This window comes from Podarcis cretensis (assembly GCF_951804945.1).
Source record: "Podarcis cretensis genome assembly, chromosome: 15".
NCBI lineage: Eukaryota > Metazoa > Chordata > Lepidosauria > Squamata > Lacertidae > Podarcis > Podarcis cretensis.
In genome coordinates, this window is record NC_137185.1 from 2,608,631 (window position 1) to 2,629,188 (window position 20,558).

The window sequence follows — 20,558 nt, forward strand, 5'->3', positions numbered from 1 at the left end:
AGTGCCGGTTTAGTATATCCATTTGAGTGTTGGACTGAAAACTGTGGAGACTCAGGATTTTATCCAAGGCTAGTCCTGCTCAGAGTAGACCCACTGAAATTAATGAACATGCCTGCCTTAGGTTCATTAATTCCAATAGGTCTCCCTTGAGTAGGACAAGTGTGAATACAGCCCATAGATTTGCATCCTTGCTTAGCATATTGAATGATATCTCTCAGCCTGGTCTACCTCACAGGGTTGTTTTTAGTATAAAATAGAGGAGGGAAATAAAACAATCATAACAAACTTAGAATGTTAGCAACCCAACAACCCTTACTTAGCTTAATTCTCAACCCAGTGAATTCTTTTGCTCCCAGGTCTACCAATTAGCAGCAGAATCTACAAGTTTTCCACTGATTTTCTGTCTGATATAAAAGAATCTAGACCAAATAACTGAGCAAAGGGGGTCAGAAACTGTCTTGTTTTGGTGGCTTGTGCTCAGGAGGGGACATGTGGCTGGCCGCTCACAGGGACAGATGGGTTAGCGCCTCGATCTGATGATCCAGCACAGGGAGATATTGATGCTGCTTTTATCGAGAGCTGCCCACCCCCTAAAAGGCACCAACCCACGGGCCACTGGCAACCCACTGACTAATCAATCCTCTTGAGAAAGTCTGTGCATGACTTAGGGAAGAAAGAGGGAAACAACCTGGCGCTTGAGGGGTTAACCCAGTAGGGGGAAAGGGGGGGGTGGAGAAGCTGCTAGGAAGGGGGCGGAACAGAGACTGGCTTTCCTTGCTCCAGCCTGTGAGAGGGAGTGTTCCCCTCAAGTCAAGTCGAAGAGGATGCTGGAGAGATGAGGGGCTCTTTCTTGCAAAGTCTCTGAGGTTGCACGGGAACCAGCTGCCTCCAGGATGCCCCCCGCCTCAAACTGCTAGCCAAAAGGATAATAGACCCTCTCAGAAATCTTTGGCATCTCCTCATCCATTGCTGATTTCCAGGGGTGCTCCCCGCACCCAAGCAACCCCCCCACCTGCTGAAGTGGGGAGAAAGCCAGCAAGATGACAGAGGTGCTGGTGCAGACCCCCGAATGCCCGCTCAACCTGGCCTCTGAGCAGCTGGACCACTGTTCCCTGGACAGCTCGGAGGAAGAAGCCTCCGAGGGCAAGCGGACCCCCAACACCGGGTCCAGGCTGTGGGGCCGGGTGCGCAGCAAGCTCCTTCGTCAAAAGGTGGGCTGGGGGTTGCTCTTCCTTGCATCTCTCTGCTTATTTTGGGAGGGGGAGAGGGGAGAAATGATTGGTTCATATGCTGCTGTCTCCTGCTGCAGTGAAAGGCAGCACGGTTAAATTTTTGGGGAGCGGTGTTTTCAAGAATTGTCTCCTTTCCCGAACTCCGCATCAACTTGCAGTTCTCTCCCTCCTCTGGCGGGTGGGGAGTCAAATTGCCTCTCTGGGTACACCCAAATCTTTCATTTCAGACCCCCTTTTTTTGTCTTCACAGCCTTGCTGTGGGAATCCCCCACCCACCATGTGAGATAGCTACTACAGCTCCCTTACCCTAAGCTCCTGCTGGTGCCTTCTTTCGGTCATGGCATAATGTAGGATCGGAGTTGTACATACTGAGATCTAGCTGCTTGCGGAGTTCACAGACCAAGAGGGTGATGCGACATGCAAAGGAGAGTAGCTGGACGGTTCTAACACTTGTTAAGACTCCATATTTCTCAGGCTAGAGAGATAGTTTGGATGTTTTCTGGCAGTCTTAAAGTTGGTGAACTTCTTTTTAAAAAGAGACCTTCATTTCATAATCTCATAAACCTTGGGGCTGACTGGCTCTTAAAGCAGCGCAGAAGGTGTACTCTGGGGGTTTTTTAGAGAGCACTCACTACTTTGTAAGAATAGGTTCTGGGACTGAGATCGCTCCCAATCCCTTCCCAGCTGGCATGACTGCAGCATGAGTTCTCTCCAAAGTCTGGTCTGTTAGGAGAGAAAGGGTCAGCGCTCCTGGGCTGCTGACATGCAGGGAATGTGAGACACGCTTTGTGCAAACGTCACCGGAGCTACTGGCATTTTTTTGGGTTTTGTTTCGTCCTTTCAAAGGTGACAGCGGAGGGACGTGCGGGTCAAAAATGCTGCCTCAGGGCTTCCAGGGGACACCCAAGGACTAACAGCACCAGGCGTAGGATTCCTTGCTGGAATCTTCTAGCCCAAAGTTCCTTAGTCTTTTGCATGTGTGTTTATGCAGTCTCTAGGTTTCTAGAGGTGCATAAAAGACTGGCTGCCTTAATGCCTTTTCCTGACTGTAGCTTTGAGAGATGGGATGGGGGGAGCCTGCTTTTCAGGATGCTCAAGGTTCAGCGGCTGGCCTCTCTGAGTAGGGCTGGGGGTTTTCTTTGCCCAAAATCCTGGAGAGCCGCTGCTGGTTAATCGAATGCTCCTGAGCTGGATGAACCAGTGGTGCAGCTTCCTCTGTTCCTGTTTAAATTGGCCCAGCATTCCTTAATTCCGAACCATGAGGACCGGAATCTTGTTTTATTGTTCCAAGGAAAGGGCTGCAGCTCAGCCGCACAGCATCTGCTTGCAATTCCGAAGGGCTGACCCGGTCCCTTCAAGGACCGCAGTGGTGAAAAAGTTGTTCTGTACCCCTGGCGTTCGTATTGCAGGAGGTCTGGAGAGGGGCCTTCCCTCATGCAACTGTTTTTATAAAGTGGGGGCATGATTTAGTTAGGAGGTGGAACTTGTGGATTTAATTAACAGCCCCTTTCCTCTCCCCCCCCCCACAGTTTTTTGAGCTCTGACACCCCCTACAGCACCTTCTGTGTCCGCTTCTATATAGGTGAAGACCTCTGATCCTCAGCTCTTGTTTTGAACATGGGAATGGGTTGTGTGTGTGTACTCAAGAGTCCTTAAGGTAGATCAGCAGTTTTGAACTGTAGCACCCTTAAGACAGGGTGCAAGAAGAGATGGCATGTGTGTGTTTCATCCCTTTAGGTGTGAAGCTAGGGGGTCTCGTGACAGTTTGTGAGGATCAAAAGACCCTCACTGTTTGTTGTGCCAAAGTTTAATTTCTAGGAAGCACAAGGTGCAGTCGTGGTGTGTGATCTGCATGGATTCCCTGTGGTTTTTCTTTTACTTTACACTGGCTGCCCCAAGGAGAAACTGAGCCCACAGGGCCAAGGGAGGGTCTCCTTATAAAGACTATTACTGACTCTCACTGTTCTGCCTGGCTGGTTTTGTTGTGATGTAGCGTTCAGGCACCATTGATCTGATTTTTGTGCCTCCTGCTGATTGGCTGGCTGGTCTCCAACTCACCCAGAGGCAGTGTCCTCTCCTGCTGTTTTCTGCCCTGGGGGGCCACTCCATGACACAGCAGGATGATGTACCTTCAGCAGAGGGTGCCTGTTGCCTCCCTGTGCGAGTCACTGATCTGTGTCAGAATTCTGGGTCCACAAGAGTCTCAGTCTCTCTCTCTCTCTCTCTTTCGTATGTGTGTGTGTGCGTGTGCGCGTGTGCTAACAGTCAAGCATATCTTTACTTCAGAGGATGGGAGCCCCCACCCATGCCTCAAAAATTGGCTAGCATGAATTTTGGGAACACTACTGCACCTCTCTTTCATTATTATTTATTTTGTTTATTAATAGCTTCCCATTAGGCATACCAAAGCAATGTACAATAAAATGACATAAATATAAAACAGTTTACACACACACACACACAGAGGCAAGTGATTTCTCCCCTTCTGGGAACAGAGATCAGGTTGATGGCTTAGCGCTCCCTCCCCTTGTTGCTTTGCTGTCTGCCGGGAGGGAGCCAGACTCTCTCTCTGGAAAGTGGTTATTGGCCAGCAGGCTTTCTGGTCCAGTGGGGCTGAGCGGCTGTTGCCATGCTAACTGTCTGGTGATGGGAATTGGAGCAGAGCAGCTGGTGAGGCCTAAAGCGCCTGGGTGGTGCTGCAGAGCTCCCAGGACGATGCCTGAGGATGACGGCCTCCTTAATTGGAGGGCGTCTGCATGGAATTGATCTGGACCATCTATGCATGCCACAGAATTGCTGGGCTGTCGGGGGCGGGGGCCGTCTGGACCTCTGAGGGTCTCCTATCCGGCACAGCCGCCAACGGCATCTCGGCTGAGCCTGGAAAGGCTGATAAGGCCCAGGATGTCGGGGGCCGGAGGTCACCTTCTGTGATGGGACCAGAATATTTCCCTGGCATCCTCAGCAGAGGACAGATCTCCTTAGGCGTTTTTTGTGCCAGTTTGATTTGCTGTGACTCCCCCTTATCCGCTTAATACTTGAGAAGTTTGTGAATGAGCCATCGTTTTCGTGGCAGCACCCCTGCTTTGAGTGTAGAAGGTCCTGGGTTCAGTCCCCAGCACTCCCATGCCTAAAACCTTGGAGAGCTGCTGCCAGTCTGTGCAGGAGATTAAGGGGCCCAGTGGTCTGACTCGATAGAAGGCACCTTTCAGCATTCCTGTTTTCACCCCTTCAGATCAGACCCTCAAAGACTAGAGCCTTGTTTTTAATATGAGGGAGGGGACCCTGAGATGCAGCTTCCTACGTTATTCTCTTGCACAACTAGACATGGCTGCAATTTTCTGCTCTGGCTTGCCCTGCAGATCAGCTTGAGGGGATGGGACATTCTGTGCATGCTCAGGGAGACTCTCTCCTTCCCTTCACCCATTCAGGGCTGGGCTCCAGCGACTCTGCTGTGGCTGTTGTTGTTTTTAATTAGAGTGTGTCTTTTGAGTGTGTCTATCCGCGTGTGCAAGGGCGGGCGGGGGGACATGCAACAGGTGGCCATGCTTGTTGTCCGCCAAGGTTGGCACGAGGCCCTCATTGAGATGAGACACTAAGCAGGCAGGAGCAGCAGCTGTGCGCGCGAGAGAGCTTGTTTCCTGGGGTCTTTTGTGTTCAGCTCTCTCTACGGGGGATGGAGGCGGCGCCCGTCTCTCGGAGCTGGCGTGCGCTCTTGTTGGGGGGTGGCGGGGGTGTGTGGCTTTCCTGCCAGAGATATCCTTCCCTCCTTTCCATGGGACCACCCAGGATCCAGGAGGTGACACTTGACGTATCAGCAGCTCTCTTTCCCCCAACTCCTTTCCCCAATGGAAGATCACATCACACCCGATTCCAGCCCAGATGGTGCCGGCCCTAATATTAGGCAAAGTGAACCAGCTGCCATTGATAGCCTTTGTTCTCCTTCCACCGTCGGAGGCAGTGGATGCTTCTGAATGCCGGTTGCTGGGAATCGTACGCGGGAAGAGTGCTGTTGTTGCACTCAGGTCCTGCTTGTGGGCTTCCCCATAGGGGCAATCTGGTCGGCTACCATGAGGACAGGCAGCTGGGCTGGATGGGCTCACTTTGAGCTGGTCTAGCAGCTGCAGGACTCTTCTTCTGTTGGAGTGGACTGTGTCCAATGGGCTGCCTCTTGCCCACTGAGCTGCCTCCAGGTATCCTGGGGGATGCTGTCTAGTGACAAGACTTGAAGTAACAGTGTGACGCGGCAGCTAAAAAAGCCAGTGCAATTCTGGGCTGCATCAATAGGAGTATAGCATCTAGATCAAGGGAAGTAATAGTGCCACTGTATTCTGCTCTGGTCAGACCTCACCTGGAGTACTGTGTCCAGTTCTGGGCACCACAGTTCAAGAAGGACACTGACAAACTGGAACGTGTCCAGAGGAGGGCAACCAAAATGGTCAAAGGCCTGGAAACAATGCCTTATGAGGAACGGCTAAGGGAGCTGGGCATGTTTAGCCTGGAGAAGAGGAGGTTAAGGGGTGATATGATAGCCATTTTCAAATATATAAAAGGATGTCACATAAAGGAGGGAGAAAGAGAAGCGGACACGGAGCAATGGTTCCAAACTACAAGAAAGAAGATTCCACCTAAACATTAGGAAGAACTTCCTGACAGTAAGAGCTGTTCGACAGTGGAATTTGCTGCCAAGGAGTGTGGTGGAGTCTCCTTCTTTGGAGGTCTTTAAGCAGAGGCTTGACAACCATATGTCAGGAGTGCTCTGATGGTGTTTCCTGCTTGGCAGGGGGTTGGACTCGATGGCCCTTGTGGTCTCTTCCAACTCTATGATTCTAAGATTCGGCTGTGCATCCAGCTGGTTTCTGCACAGTGAGCTTGGGAGGGGACTGACTTGTCCTCCTGGCGGACAGCAAAATGTCTTGGGCCAGCATGCCCAATGGTCAGCAATGGACTACAGTTATAAACCAATAACATCGGGTGGGGGAGGGTACATCCCCCCCCCCGGATGATCAATTTAGCACACTCCTTTTCCCCCAAGGGGCAGAAGATGGCATACATGGTTGTCTCCACCACCTTGTTTTATGCTCACAACGACCCTGTGAGGTAGGTCAGGCCGAGAGATTGTGACCTAAACATCACGCAGAGGGGTTTGAACCTGGGTCTCCCCTCGCCCTAATCCAGTTTTGTGACCAGACCACCTACACCCTGACAAGCGCTGCTTGGAGATTCAGGGCAGAGGATCCCACAGCTGGTCATTGTGAACGGTGAGGATAGGCTTTAAAATGGGGTTAGACTAATACATGGCTGTGTGTGTGTGTGTGTGTGTGTGTGTGTGTGTGTGTTACAGAGGTTGGTGGGGTGCTGCCCCATTACCTTGACAGACAACCCACTGCTTCTTATGCCCTCCTGCTTGTGAGCTAAGCTGTACTTAGATTGTCCAGTCTAGTAAGACTTGGTCGTTGCTGCTTCTCTGGTGTGTGTGTTTTGCTCTCCCCACCCTGTTCCTGAAGGTTGCCGAGTTGGTGTCTCAGCCTTTTTCTGCAGAAGATCTCTGCTCTCTTCTGCTTGCATCGCCAGTTCTCACCAGAGCACAGCAGAGGAGGTTGGCACGCCAGGTCTCAAGGGCCCTTTCGGAACCTGAGACCGTCCCGGCATTGTGGATGTGCAGCGACACCTGATGTGGTGTTGCTGGGGCAGGTTGTGTTAGCATTGTCATCACCAGCACCATCATTTTATTCATGTGCCACTTTCACAGCTATGAGGGAAGGCTGCAGTGTCTGGGGCTTTTTAGTTTATAGAAAAGGCAAGATAGAAGTATATGCAATTTTACATGGCAGTGTGAAAGTGGAGAGATATATTTTTTCTCTCTCTCCCTATCTTATAACACTAGAACTTGGGGACTTCCAATGAAGTTTAATATTCTAAGTTTCAGTACAGATTTTTAAAAGGAATTCTTTAACTCTGCAGTGCAGAGTTAAACTATGGCACTCTCTCCCACAGGAGTGATGACCACCAACTTGGAAGGCTTTAAAAGAGGATTAGAAATGATGGCTTTGTCTCCACGGTTAGCAGCAGCAATGTTTCTGAATACCAGTGATGACCACATAGGTTTAGGATTCAACGATTTCATGGAGGAGAGGACTATCAATGGCTACTAGCTGTGATGGCTACGAAGCTAGTAAAACCTTCTTTAATGGGGTGGCAGCAGAACAAAAGCCCGGGCTGATGGGTGTTCCAAAACCGCTGGAGAGCACCAGGTTGGCCAAGGTGCTGGATAGAAGCCTCGGGGTGCCCAACCTCTCCCCAGCCATGTTCAGCTCTCTTAAAATCAACAGCGTTCTTTGTCGCTGAAGTTGTGTGCCTTCTGTGGTCTTGTTATCTGGAGCCCTGTCTCCCACCTTCAGCACCCTATTTCTAAAGTATCTCCCTTTTGCAGACATGAAACTGCCCAAGTAAGAAGATCTCCATCAGAGGCCCATCTGTGTGTCGTTCTGTCTTGTGGGGTGCAGTGGACAGGGGACCCCAAAAGGCCCCTTTTGCTTGGCACTTGCTCAACTTTTTTTCAACACCAGGAGAAGACCTCCCCCTCTTCCTAATTTTTGTGCTTCTGCTTTTCTTCTCTCAGATCCATTTTTTCTTCTTTTAACTTTTTTTTCCAGCTTCAGAACAATCCTTTTTTTTTTTTTTTGAGCTTGGTGTTTATAGTAGGTTTTTTTCTTTAACTCCCAAGCACATTAAGATGTTTGCTTAGACCTGAAAAACAGCGTATGTCTGAAATATTTAAAAAAGTGAGCTGGGAGTGGGGTGAGCAGAGCTGTTGCATAGCTGTCAACTTTTCCCTTTTCTTGTGAGGAATCCTATTCGGAATAAGGGAATTTCCCTTAAAAAAAGAGAAACGTTTACAGCTATGACTGCTGTTGTGAGGTGCACACACAAGACATTTGGTGCAGTATTTTTTAAATACCTTTTTTTTTTTTTAAGGAGGCTTTAAACCTATAACTTACAATAGCAATGAATGGTAGTTTGCTTTGTGGAGTATCCCACAGCCCAGGAGAGAGTCCTACAGAGCCACCCATCCTTCAGTCTCTGCCTTTCCGCGAGGCAGAAGAGCCCGAAGTGAGCAAATTTTCCCTCTCTCAGATCCGGGGTGGAGGGAGAATTCCTGAAAGACAGGTTTATGGCGTTACCCATAAGGCCAAGCTGGTTTTCATAAAGCCTTTTTCATGTAGGCCCCTGCTGAAATCCCTTCCATATGGGATCTCAGGCCACTTCAAAGGGGCAGTGTCAAGGGAGGCTCTGAGTATGGGAGCTTGCGGTTGTTTCAAATTAAGTTCAGTGCAATTGGATTGTGTTACCGAAGGGGCGGGCTAGCGCCTCTTTCTTCCCGCATGCAAGAAGTCATTGAGAAAACATTTTATTCTGAAAAGGTGGCTAACCAATTTATTCAACACCATAAATTAAGGAACAGAGTCAACTGGGCTCCCTGAGCTGAGGATCTGGTGGGTAGCAATTGCCACGAAATAGGTACATCTGGGGGCTTGACAGGTCTTGTTTTGGGTGGGGAGATCGGCCAATGTGGTGTTGTTTGCCAGAGGCCTCAGCAAGGGATTGTTTTCTCTGCCCCAAATAAGCCCTCGCTGCTTGTTCCGATTTTGCATTGAAATAAATGGGACCAGGAAGTCAAGACACAGGGCAGATCATGCTGTTGGCCTGGCCTCAATTTATCCTGTTCAGGATGCAGGTTGGCAGACTTTGGGCCCTTTTGCAAAGTGTGGATTTGTTTGGGCTTTTAGCATGCATGGGACTGCAAGACGAAATCCAGCTTTGCAAATTATACAAAAGAGCTTTTGAGGATGCATGTCAGCAGCCTGGTTTTATTGTTTTTTTATTTAAGAGAGAAGCAACTATTCCAAGTTTGCAAAGTCTTCCGTGCATGGTTGCCTAGAAGCAAGAAATGCTTCACCAAAGGCAACTGCCTGTTTGAAAATATTTTTAAAGCTGGTGTGGTGGGATCATGAATAGTGTTGGACTAGGGCTGGCAAGGCCCTGGGTTCAAATCCCCACTCAGCTGTGAAATTTGCCAGGTGACCTTGGGCCTCTTTGTCTCTCTCTCTCTCTCTCTCTCTCTCTCAGCCTAACCTACTTACAGGGTTATTGTGTGGATAAAAGGGACCATTTCATATCACCCTGAGCTCATTTGGAAGAAGAGTAGAATGTGGAAAAATATTAAAGCAATTGTTTGACAAAGTATTTTGCTGGATTAAGTAACCCAGTTATAACAAGTATTTTGGTGGATTGAATAACCTAATTTTAATTCAAGGGGCTGCAAGTTGAGGGCATGCCTTTTGGGGTATATGTAGCTGTTTTTAGGCTGTGCTGTTCCAGGGAATGTTTGCAGAAAGGATCAGTAATGGACGATCATAAATTTTTGGCTTTGTGTGTGCTTACCGCACTGGAAGTTTCTCTCACAGCCCCTTCTGTATCTAACCAAAAAGGCACCTTGCCGCCTTGATGATTTTTGTCAATGGTTGATGACTTTTGTGATGGTTTGGGCAACATGCAAATGTCATTGACTAAATGCTCAGCAGTTTGATTAGTTGTCCTGGACACTCTTTAATCGTTTGATGACCCTGACACAGGAAGCTGCCACGGGTTCATTCTAGCTCAGTGTTTTCTACTCTGACTGGCAGCAGCTCTCCATTGTTTCAGGAGGTGGACATTCCCACCCTGACCTGGAGATGCTGCCGGTACTCTACCTCTGAGCTACAGCTCTTCCCCCAAATTCCCTTGGCCTGCATCTCGCGCTGTAGCTTTGCTCTAGAACCAAGGGGCATGCGAGGAGATTTAGACTGAAAGTTAGCGAAAACTTCTGAACTGTGAGATCTGTTCAGCCTTGGAGCGGATAGCCTCAAGAGGTGGTGCGCTTTCTTCTCCGCACTGGAGATATCTTAAGCAGAGGCTGGGATGCTGCACTTGCAACGGTCTGCATTAATTCAGCAGTGGGGTGTGCAATATGACCTTTTGAGGGCGCTTCCAACTCTGCAACGCTGATCACAGAATCGTAGAATTGTAGAGTGGGAAGGGACCCCTAGCAATGCAGGAATCACAACTAAAGCATCCCTGACAGATGGCCGCCCAACCTCTCCTTTAAAACCTGAAAGGAAGGAGTCTCCTGAGGGAGTCAAACAGCTCTTACCCCCAGAAAGTTCTTCCTGGTGTTTAGCCGGAATCTCCTTCCTTGTAACTAGGAGCCATTGGTTCAAGTCCTGCCCTCCAGAGCAGGAAGAAGACAGGCTTGCTGCATCTTCCAGCCCTTGAGATATTCTGGAGGTGGCAGTTAGTTAATTTTGATGAAACGAGAGCAGTAACTTGCAAGCGCTGTTCAGCCCTGGAGGTGTAGCTGGAGTGAATGTCTTCGTGCGGCAGGCAACGATTCTGCCTTCATAGAATCTCAGGGATGGAAGGAACAACGAGGATCATCTAGTTCAATCTCCTGCAATGCAGAAATCTCCACCCCACGTGGGACTCGGACTCATAAGCCTGAGATTAAGAGTCTCATGCTCTATCGCTTTCAAATCACCTTCAACCCTTCTCAGGGGTGGGGAGAAGGGAATGATCACCCCCCTGCAGCCTTAAGGCCTCTGGCTCCGGTGGAGGGTTTGGGAAGGGGAGACTTTCTTCTCTGATGGCTCTGCGTGGGGCTCTTGCCCTACTCCATCTGCTTGTCTGCCAGCCCCATCCTGCAGCCTCCAGGATGGTGGCTGTGTGCTTGCGGAAGGCACGGGGCCCCGTGTAGCGTTTGCTGCCTGTAATGGTGGATCAGCAGGGTGGGACCGCGCATCCCCTCTGAAGTTTGTGCTCAGATGGCTGCTCCCGAGATACCAGGCGCCCTGGGGGGAAACCGCACACACCCTGAAGGAGCCGGCACAGCAAGGGGGCCTGGATCTGCCAGCCTCATGGAACATCTGTGACCCGAACTCGCGCAAGGGCTCCCTCCCTCGGATCCAGGCTCTGTCCTCCTGTTTGTAAAGGACCCGATAGGTCATCTAATCCAACCCCAAGTTAACCTGTTTGTTTGCTTTCTTGAAAAGAAACAAACATCTGCAGTGAGAGGGAAAACAGCAGTGCAGCCCTGCATGGGTGGGGAAGCCCAAATGAAAGGAATTGGGAAGGTAGCAAATGTTACTTATTTAAGCTGGTTTGTCGTCTCCTACCTTTCTTTGTATACTAGGTGCAGGGAACTTTTGGCTCCTATGGAAGCTGCTGAACTTCAACTCCCTGCAGCCTCTCAGCAAGTGTGGCCAATGGGCAAGGATGGGGGTTACAGTTCAACAACTATAAATAACTCCCATCTGTATTGTTTACCTGGGATAGCTCAGTCGGTAGAGCATGAGACTCTTAATCTCAGGGTTGTGGGTTCGAGCGGCACCTTGGGCAAGAGATTCCTGCATTGCAAGGGTTGGACTAGATGACCCCAGTGGCCCCTTCCAACTCTACCATTATATGATAAATGCGTCTGAACAGCAGTTGCTGGAAAGCATAGGGAGGGAGAGGGCTTTTATGCTTGAATCCTGCTTGTGGCTTTGCTGTAGGCATCTGGTTGGCCACTGTGAGAACAAGACGCTGGACTGGCGAGGCCATTGGCCTGCCCTATATGGAATATGCCCCAGGTGCTAACCAAAGAAATGGTTCAAAATGTGCACCTGTTTTTCATGCACAGAGCAGCTCATGTGATCCAAGGTCTGAAGTCACCCCCTCCTCCATTTTTTGTCCAACTTGCCAGCATGATCCGCTTGTCTGTTACCTTCTCTCCTGTTGCACACCGGTGCTACTCTGGTTCCTGGGAAACCCAAGGGCCTCTTCTGAAAAGCCCAGCACGACCCAATTCGCCTTTGAGACAGGCTGCACTCCCAGAGTGCGGAGGCCTTTCGGAAACAGCTCAGCCGCCTTTCCCAGGAGACCACAAGCAGGGCCGTGTGGAAGACGTGGCCTTTTGAAAATTATTTTAGGAACCGGTCTCCAGAAATATCCCTGATTCATGGGAGCGTTTCTTGGTCGATCATGAAGCAGAGACGGCCATCTGTTATCTTTTTCCAACGGGGCTTTGGGTCCTGCTGAGCCTCTCCTGGAACAAGGACAACTCATGCCTGTGAAATGAAACGCTGCCCACATCGTCGTCCTCCTCCTCCTCCTCCAGGTTGCAGATGAGGGGCTGCCCCTGGATGATGGGCTTATATCCAGCCCCCAAGCCATTCGTTCAAGTGCTTGGCATTCTGTGCAACTGGACTTCTTACAGGTGTCGCGTAGTACCCGTTCTGCAGCTGTAAGAAACCAATCACTTGGCATGGTACTTTGGAACTCCCTGCCTATTGACATCAGGTTGGGGCGCCTTCACTGTACTCCTTTGATTTCCTGCTAAAAACATTTTTGCTTAGACAAGCCTACCAGGCATGTAGAATGTTGGCAACTGTTTTAATCTGGTTTAACAATCAATCCCTCTTCGCAGGGAATTCTGGGAGTTGTAGCTCTGGGAAGAGAATAGGGGTCTCATAACAACTCTCAGCACCCTTAACAAACTACACTTCTCAGGATTCTCCGGGGGCTGTTTAAAGTAGTATGGTGCTGCAGTATGTATACTGCAGATGGGGCCTGAATAAATCTATTCTTATGCTACCTGACCCAGCACTCTCCCTTATTATTTTGTGGTCTACCTTTTTTGGGGGGGTGGATATTTTGGAAGCTCATTCTCTCCTGTTGTTCCTTTTTTGCAGCTGGATCCCCAGACGGTGCAGACCAAGAACTGGCACATGGATGTGATTGAAATGAACGGGGTAAGAAGGGGAAACGGGTCGGGTACCACGCCCCACGGTGCTTGCCCAAGATCCCCCTTCTCTCATGCTCTCACTGCCCACCCGGGACGCTCCTCTCCCCCACCCCACCCCTGTAGTAGAGAGTTTCTCCATTGCAGGATGTGACTTTGACCTTGAAATCTCCCTTTCAGATCAAAGTGGAGTTCTCTATGAAGTTCACCAGCCGCGACTTGAGCCTTAAAAGGACCCCATCAAAAAAGCAGACGGGAGTCTTTGGGGTAAAAATCAGCGTCGTCACAAAGTACGTTGTGATCGGGTCCGGTGGTGGGTGCAGGGCTGCCCTGATCAGGGGGGTCTGGTGACGTTTTGGGCGGAGGGGAAGGGAATGCCAGCCTGGGCCTTTGCAATATTTGTTTGTTTATTGTGCCTTTTCAGGTCTTCAGCCACTCGGGGCTAATAAGGTCCATAATATTTTTTTCTTTTAAAAAAAACCCTACTGCTTGCAAACAAAGGGAAGATGCAGGCAGCTTCTGCAAGGGCCTGGCTTCTTCCGTGGTGTCCTGGTCTCTCTCCTGACCCATCTCTCTTCTCTTGCTCTATCGCTTCCAGGCGCGAGCGCTCCAAAGTGCCCTACATTGTGCGCCAGTGCGTTGAGGAAGTGGAGAAGCGCGGCATTGATGAAGTGGGGATCTACCGGATCTCGGGGGTGGCCACGGACATCCAGGCCTTGAAAGCAGCCTTTGATGCCAGTAAGTTCCCCCTTGCATCTTTGCTGCTGCCGTGCCAGTTTCTTTCTCTATCTCATGGCTTAGCCAAGGATCTCTTCTCTGAGAGCAGCCAGCCCCCAGTCTTTGTATCTGGCATTCGCACGAATATGCTGCCACTAAACACGGAGGTTTTTATTTAGCTGTTTTCTCTAATAATGTTTTTAGGACAGTTTTAACTGTAGCTGCTCTTAGAGCCAGCATTGTGTAGTGGTTTATGGTGATGAGGGTTCAAATCTCCACTCAGCCACGACATGTGCTGGGTGACCTTGGGCCAGTCACTGCCTCCAGCCTGGCCTAACTTAGTCGTGGGAGACTAAATGAGGAGGGTGAGCAACACATATGCCAGTGTGGTGTAGTGGTTAAGAGCGGTAGACTTGTAATCTGGTAAACCGGGTTCGTGTCTCCGCTCCTCCACATGCAGCTGCTGGGTGACCTTGGGCCAGTCACACTTCTTTGAAGTCTCTCAGCCCCACTCACCTCACAGAGTGTTTGTTGTGGGGGAGGAAGGGAAAAGGAGATTGTTAGCCGCTTTGAGACTCCTGAAGGGGAGAGAAAGGCGGGATATCAAATCCAAACTCCTCTTCTTCTTCTTCACCTTAAGCACCTTGGAGAAAAAGGTGGGATATAAATACAGCAGCAGCAACAACAACAACTGTCTTGAACTGTAATTGTTTATAGAATGTTTTAACTATTTTAGATGGTTTTTTAATTGTGTATTTGTTTGCTGCCCTGGGCTCCTTCAGGAGGAAGGACCAGGGTATAAATTCAAGAATAGATAAATCATTATTATTTATTTAGCTACTTTTGTACACAGCTGCGGGCAGGATTCCTGCATCGTAGGGAGTTGGACTAGATGACCCTCAGGGTCCCTTCCAACTCTGATTTTATGTTAGTGATTTCCATCAGCTCCAGCCAGCTTGGAATGATGAGAATTGGGAGTCTGCCTACATCTGGAGGGGCACCATGTTAGACACTCCTGGCTGCACCATTACGGATATTCTGTAAACACATCTGTCCAAGTGCCTAAAAGCAGCAGTCAAAATGTGGAAGTGCACACTTCCGGGTCGGCGCCATCGCCGAATGGCGGACTCCCTCCGAGCTCCGGAGGGAGTCGGCTGGGTAGGGGTCGGGTCCTGCCGTGCCGGCGACGCGGGGACCCTCAAAAACCATGGGCGGAGATGCCCATGGACTTGGTGACTCGGCGGGCACCGTTTGCGCCCCCCCGACCCGCGAAGGAGCCTTTTTAAAGGCTGCGGAGCGGGTGACGGGGGGGGTGTGGTGCTGTGAGTCCAATGCTTCCCCTGCCCAGCGAAGCCGCATGCCATTCAGCGGAGAGCAACGACTTCTTCTTTGAAAATTTCGGATTTGGACTAAAAGGAACAACCCGTGAGTAAATTGATTGGACTTAAAAGGGAAATTTGATCTTTGAATTTGGAGCGAGCGGGGGGAGTGCAAAAAGGAAGTCCGCCCCCCCCCCTGTTGTAGATGGCTCAACGCAAGGATTTGACAACTAAGATCGAGAGATGAACTTGTTTACCTGAAAAAAAAATTTAACTTCACGAAGGGAAATTACAATAATTGTGCTGGAGGAGAAGACTGATTTGTGGGAACTAAAATGCAACCCCCCCGGGAACCGGGAACGATCCGCTATGAGAGACTGGTGAAGAGACACAGAAACTTTGACAGCTGTCAAAGTAGCTGTCAAAGCAGGAAAATAAAAGAGAACTTTGTTACGATGGCTTTGCTGGTTAGATTTGTTACAATTTGGACATAAATTATTGGAAATAAAGGCAACAAGTTATTTGACTTTTGGGTCTGATTTTGAAAGAAATTAAGTTACCACATTCCCTCTGGAGGGAGGCTGGGACATTGCAACAGTAGCAGCAAGTGGAAAAATACTATGAATTTGAGCAGGATCTGTTATCTCTTGGGAAAGCTGCAAAAACGAAGCATTATTTTGTCTACAGAGGTTTCTATACTAAAGGAGACAATGGATTTATCTATTGAAGAAAGGAAGGGACTTGACGCAAGTTATGTTCCTGAATAACAAAAGCCTCTGTGGAGAACAAGAAGTTTCTGAATTAGAAGGTTTCTGCAGCAGAACAGGAAAAAGCAACCTGAGGAATAAGAGCTGGACCAAATTTGAAGCCGGAGTATTTGGAACATCCAGACTTTAAAAGGACCAAGAAATAGAATTTAAGTTAGACTCTTAAACATAGAGGTCTGGATGGAAGAACAATGACTTTTTCTGAGAGTTTTTTCGAGATTGGACTTTCTGAAATTAAAAGCTATCAAAAGACGGCAAAGTGGAGTTGAGATATAGATGTGGATACACCAGGCTGGCAGTAGACAATGGATGAACTTTGGGGATTGGAACCGGGGAATGGGGGGGGGGGAGATTTGGAATCCAAAGGCTGTAAAATTATATATTATTTCTTTCTTTTCTTTTTTCATGTTTGTTGTTTGAAAATAGGGGAATTCGTGGAAGGGAAATGGGGTCGATTTTAGGGAATTATATAAAATATAAGGAGAAATGGTTCATTAAGATAAATAAGATAAATTAATTTGGAATAAATGGGTTATTTAAAATTACAAATAAGGTTTTAAAATTTGGGGTAAGAATCTGTGGAATCAATTTAAGGGAAATGGAATACAAGAGGGGGAGGGGGGGAGTCCGGGAAAGATGCCACTGAAACCAAGTGTAAATCATATTTGTTTTTTCTTTCTTTCTTGCTATCTTTCCTTTTTATTCTGGAAAATTTTTAAAAAATATTATTTAAAAAAAAAATGTGGAAGTGCAATAAGGCATTGTTAATATTTGTAGAGGGATACTGTCCAGCTTGATGAATGGGGAAAGATGTGTCTTCCAAAGACATCCAGAGCAGGTCTCTGCTGTAACAAGAGAGGGAAGAGTCTTCCAAATATTGGGGGCAGCAGCAATAAATGCCTTTTTTAACCCCCCTCCAACACAGTCAGTCGCCTTCCCCTAATCTCATCCTATTCTTTGCAAATGTATCTACTCCTTTTGTTTTAAAGCCAAGTAAGCTATCACCTAGGGACGCAGGTGGCGCTGTGGGTAAAAGCCTCAGTGCCTAGGGCTTGCCGATCGAAAGGTCGGCGGTTCGAATCCCTGCGGCGGGGTGTGCTCCCGTCATTCGGTCCCAGCGCCTGCCAACCTAGCAGTTCGAAAGCACCCCCGGGTGCAAGTTGATAAATAGGGACCGCTTACAAGCGGGAAGGTAAACGGCGTTTCCGTGTGCGGCTCTGGCTCTGGCTTTGGCTCTGGCCAGAGCAGCGATGTCACGCTGGCCACGTGACCCGGAAGTGTCTCCGGACAGCGCTGGCCCCCGGCCTCTTGAGTGAGATGGGCGCACCAACCCTAGAGTCTGGCAAGACTGGCCCTTAGGGGCAGGGGTACCTTTACCTTTACCTTTTAAGCTATCACCTCATCTTATGGTTCTGAAGCCAGATGGCTGAATTGAAAGAAGAAAGGGAATTAGCTGGATCTTGGCCTGATTTAGCAGGGGAATTCTTGGGGGTGGTGGGGGTGGTTTTATAGCTTCAGTGGCAGGGTCACCGCTTTGCATACAAAGGCCCCAGGTTCGGCACCTGGCTCCTGGCAGGTGAAAAAAGAGGAAGATCAGGTTAGCAGACAATGGGAAAGATCATCTCACTCTCTCTCTCTTTGCCTCAGACCCTGAATAGCTGCTGCCAGTCAAAGTTCACAGTATTGAACTAGGTAGACAAAGAGTCTGATCTGGTATATAAGGCAGCACATTCCCCTTCCGGCATTCCTCTTTCCTTTGTTTTAATTCTGCTGTAGACAGCAAAGACATCCTGATGATGCTGAGCGACATGGACATCAACGCTATCGCAGGCACCCTGAAGCTGTATTTCCGCGAGCTCCCTGAGCCTCTTCTCACGGATCGGCTTTATCCTGCTTTTATGGAGGGTATCGGTAAGGGAGCTTGTGTTACATGTATTTGCAGAGATGTGGAGCAGGAATTTCAGGGAGTGGGTGAGGCCCTAGCCAGGACCACAGGACAAAGAGGGCAGGGGCAAGTTGTCTATCATTTCTCTTGCATCTGGATAGGCGTAGAAACCCCAGATATGGCCTAACAACTAACACATCTTTGCAGCACCTCTGAGTGTTAATTTTATTTTTGCATTTTATTCTCCCCACCCCCAAGCCCTGCAACCAGCTCAGGGCAATATGAATGGAGTTTATTTTATTTATTTATTTATTTATCCAGAGCATTCATACCCTGCTCTTCAGCCCAAAATGGCTTACACACAGTCAGTTAAAACGAGACAGTCCCTGCCTGCAGGTTTACGATCTAGAAAAGCACAGCACACAAGGAAAAAAGGACAAGGAGGGAAGAAGAAAACATAAAAGTTGGGCACCAGTTCTTAAACTGTTGCTCATATAATGCCCATCTGGCACAGTTCATGGGTAACAGGAGCCTGGTGGAGCTGGGCTTTCAAGCAAAACTGATGGAATGAGCCCTGCTTTCCATTGCTCCCACTCAGGCAGTCCGCAGAATGGCTGCCCCCAGGTAACAGTCTGATGAAGTTAGCTTGTTTTATTAGGGGGAGGCTGTTACTTTGTGGTAGAGCCCCTGCTTAGCATACAAAAGTTCCTAGCTTCAATCCCTGGCAACTTAAAAGTAAAAGGGAAATGAGTAGCAAGCAGTGAGAGAAACCTCTCTTTGCCTCAGACCCTGGAGAGCTGTTGCCAGTCATTTGGACTAGAAGGTCAAATGCTCTGAGCTGTCCATCTTCACAACCACCCTGTGAAGTAGACCAAGAACAGAGAATCTGGAGAGCTTCATGGCTGTCTGAGGTTTTCATGCTGGGCATCTACTGGCCCTCACTGGGTCTTTTGAGAATGAGTGTGCAGTTTGGACTTTGGAGGTTCTGGGTACATTAGCAGAGTGGTTGGGGTTTGGGCGCTTGCCGGCTCTCTCACTGCCACCTTTCCACCCCCAGCACTCTCTGACCCAACAGCCAAGGAGAACTGTATGATGCACCTTCTGCGTTCTCTGCCTGACCCCAACCTCATCACATTCCTCTTTCTGCTAGAACACTTGAAACGGTAAGTCCCTCCTATCTCGAGAACAGGGAGACTGAGTCTGTGAACGGGGAGCACTGCAATCGGGTACGGCCCAGAGTACAGGGAGCCTGATATTTTGTTTTTTATCCTGCTGTTCGACCCAGAAAGTCAAAAAGTGGCAAACAAATCAAAGTCTAGCCAACCAACATAGCAAACTTTTTTTAAAAAAAGAAATGCTAGAACGGCAAAAATACGAAATTCACTCAAGCCAGGGCCAAGCATTGGTAAAACAGTTGTTGGAAGAGGATCTAAGCAGATCAGCCAAATGAAATGATCTCTGGCTGGTGCTGAAATATTTGGCTGGTGCCAGGAGAGCTTCCATGTGGAGGGCGTTCCAAGGACTGAGGGGCCACCACCACAGAAGCCCTGCAGAAGGGACCCCCAGTTCCCAGACTAGCTCTGCCTTTTGGCTGCGAGGTCAGCTCTTTGTGTCTCATTGGAGAGCGGATGATCTGTTGCTGGGAAGCACAGGTGTGGAGAACACTGCTGTTGTGCTCTGGTCCTGCTTTCACGCTTTCCCCCTTGGGCACCTGGTTGGCTGCTGAGATGCTGGACTAGGTGGGCCGTTGGCCTGATCCAGCAGCCAGGCTCTTCTGGTGTTCTTGTGTTCAGGGTCCACAGCAAAGGAAAAAAAACCCATTCCTAATTTTCCACTTGCTTCCCTTGGGGCGGAGCAGAGTTCAGCGGCAGATGCAACTCTCTTTATATAAAGAGAAACTGCTTGCAGACTGTCTGGAAACCTCAGCCACCTCTATAGATCCTGAAAGGGAGATGACAGAGGGGTTTAAGGAGATGGCGCTGTCACTTAGCAGCCTGCTCTTGAGGGCTTGGATGAGGATGGGCTCCGTCCTCCCTCAAGTCACTCGGCTTCTGCCGAGGACATGGAATCGATGTAGGAGCTGCGACTTGGCCGAGTGCCGGGCAGGCCAAAAGCTCCTCTGCACCAGTGGGAATTTGGGGCTGGAATCTTGTGTTAATTGGCACATCCCTCTTCCCTGTTTTGTTTGTTAAGAATCAAGCAGTGGAGGCGGGGGAGCAGGGGGGAGAAGGAAGATCCAGCAGCAGAAAGAGGTGGCTGCAGGACGGGGGGAGAGCAGCGCTGCGTCCTGGAAGGAAAATCCACTTGGCTCTCGGCTCGGAAGAGAGGGCACATCCAGTTCCCACATCTGTTCTGCTGGACGCCACTCAAATGGAGCACAGCTTGTGTTATTGGGGCTGGAGCGCAGCTGCCTCCTAACATGGCAATATTTTGATGCTGGTTTCCAAGGCAATAGCTGGCCATGGACCAGCACAGCCAGAAGGGGAAGGTGTGTGTGCACGCCGGAGGAGGTTTTGGATGATTTCCAGAGCCAAAACCTCAGAGGGCAAGTTGGCAGGGGGCGGGAACTGGGAAAAGCGGATGGTGCCACGTCAAGGCGGGAGTTTGAAGCTGGGATTGTGTCCCTTTCACATGTGGAAATTGTGTGTGTCCAGAATGAGGGGTCAGGCAAGGAGAAAGAGAGGGGGGGGAATGGTGAGAAATTCCATCTGATCTTCTCCAGCTGGGCTATGGTGGAAAAGCCTACAAACCTTGTCTTAGCTGACTTAGAAGGCAGCGCCAAAATCTTGTCTTTTTGAAATGTGTCTCTCTGTCTTTTTGCGC

At 49.3% G+C, this 20,558-nt stretch overlaps 1 protein-coding gene across 5 annotated transcripts in view; it reads left to right on the plus strand.

Moving 5' to 3' along the window:
- ABR (ABR activator of RhoGEF and GTPase) overlaps positions 1–20,558 on the plus strand; it is a 121,290-nt gene that overhangs the window by 97,723 nt on the left and 3,009 nt on the right. For 4 of the 5 annotated variants that reach the window (XM_079955461.1, XM_079955462.1, XM_079955463.1 and 1 more), the window contains 5 exons: positions 12,998–13,057; positions 13,228–13,337; positions 13,646–13,785; positions 17,627–17,761; positions 18,793–18,898. In XM_079955461.1, the coding sequence (XP_079811587.1) occupies positions 12,998–13,057; positions 13,228–13,337; positions 13,646–13,785; positions 17,627–17,761; positions 18,793–18,898 (551 nt within the window). Of the gene's footprint in view, positions 1–791; positions 1,212–12,997; positions 13,058–13,227; positions 13,338–13,645; positions 13,786–17,626; positions 17,762–18,792; positions 18,899–20,558 lie in introns of those variants that run through there. The other variant, XM_079955465.1, reaches the window with a different exon arrangement.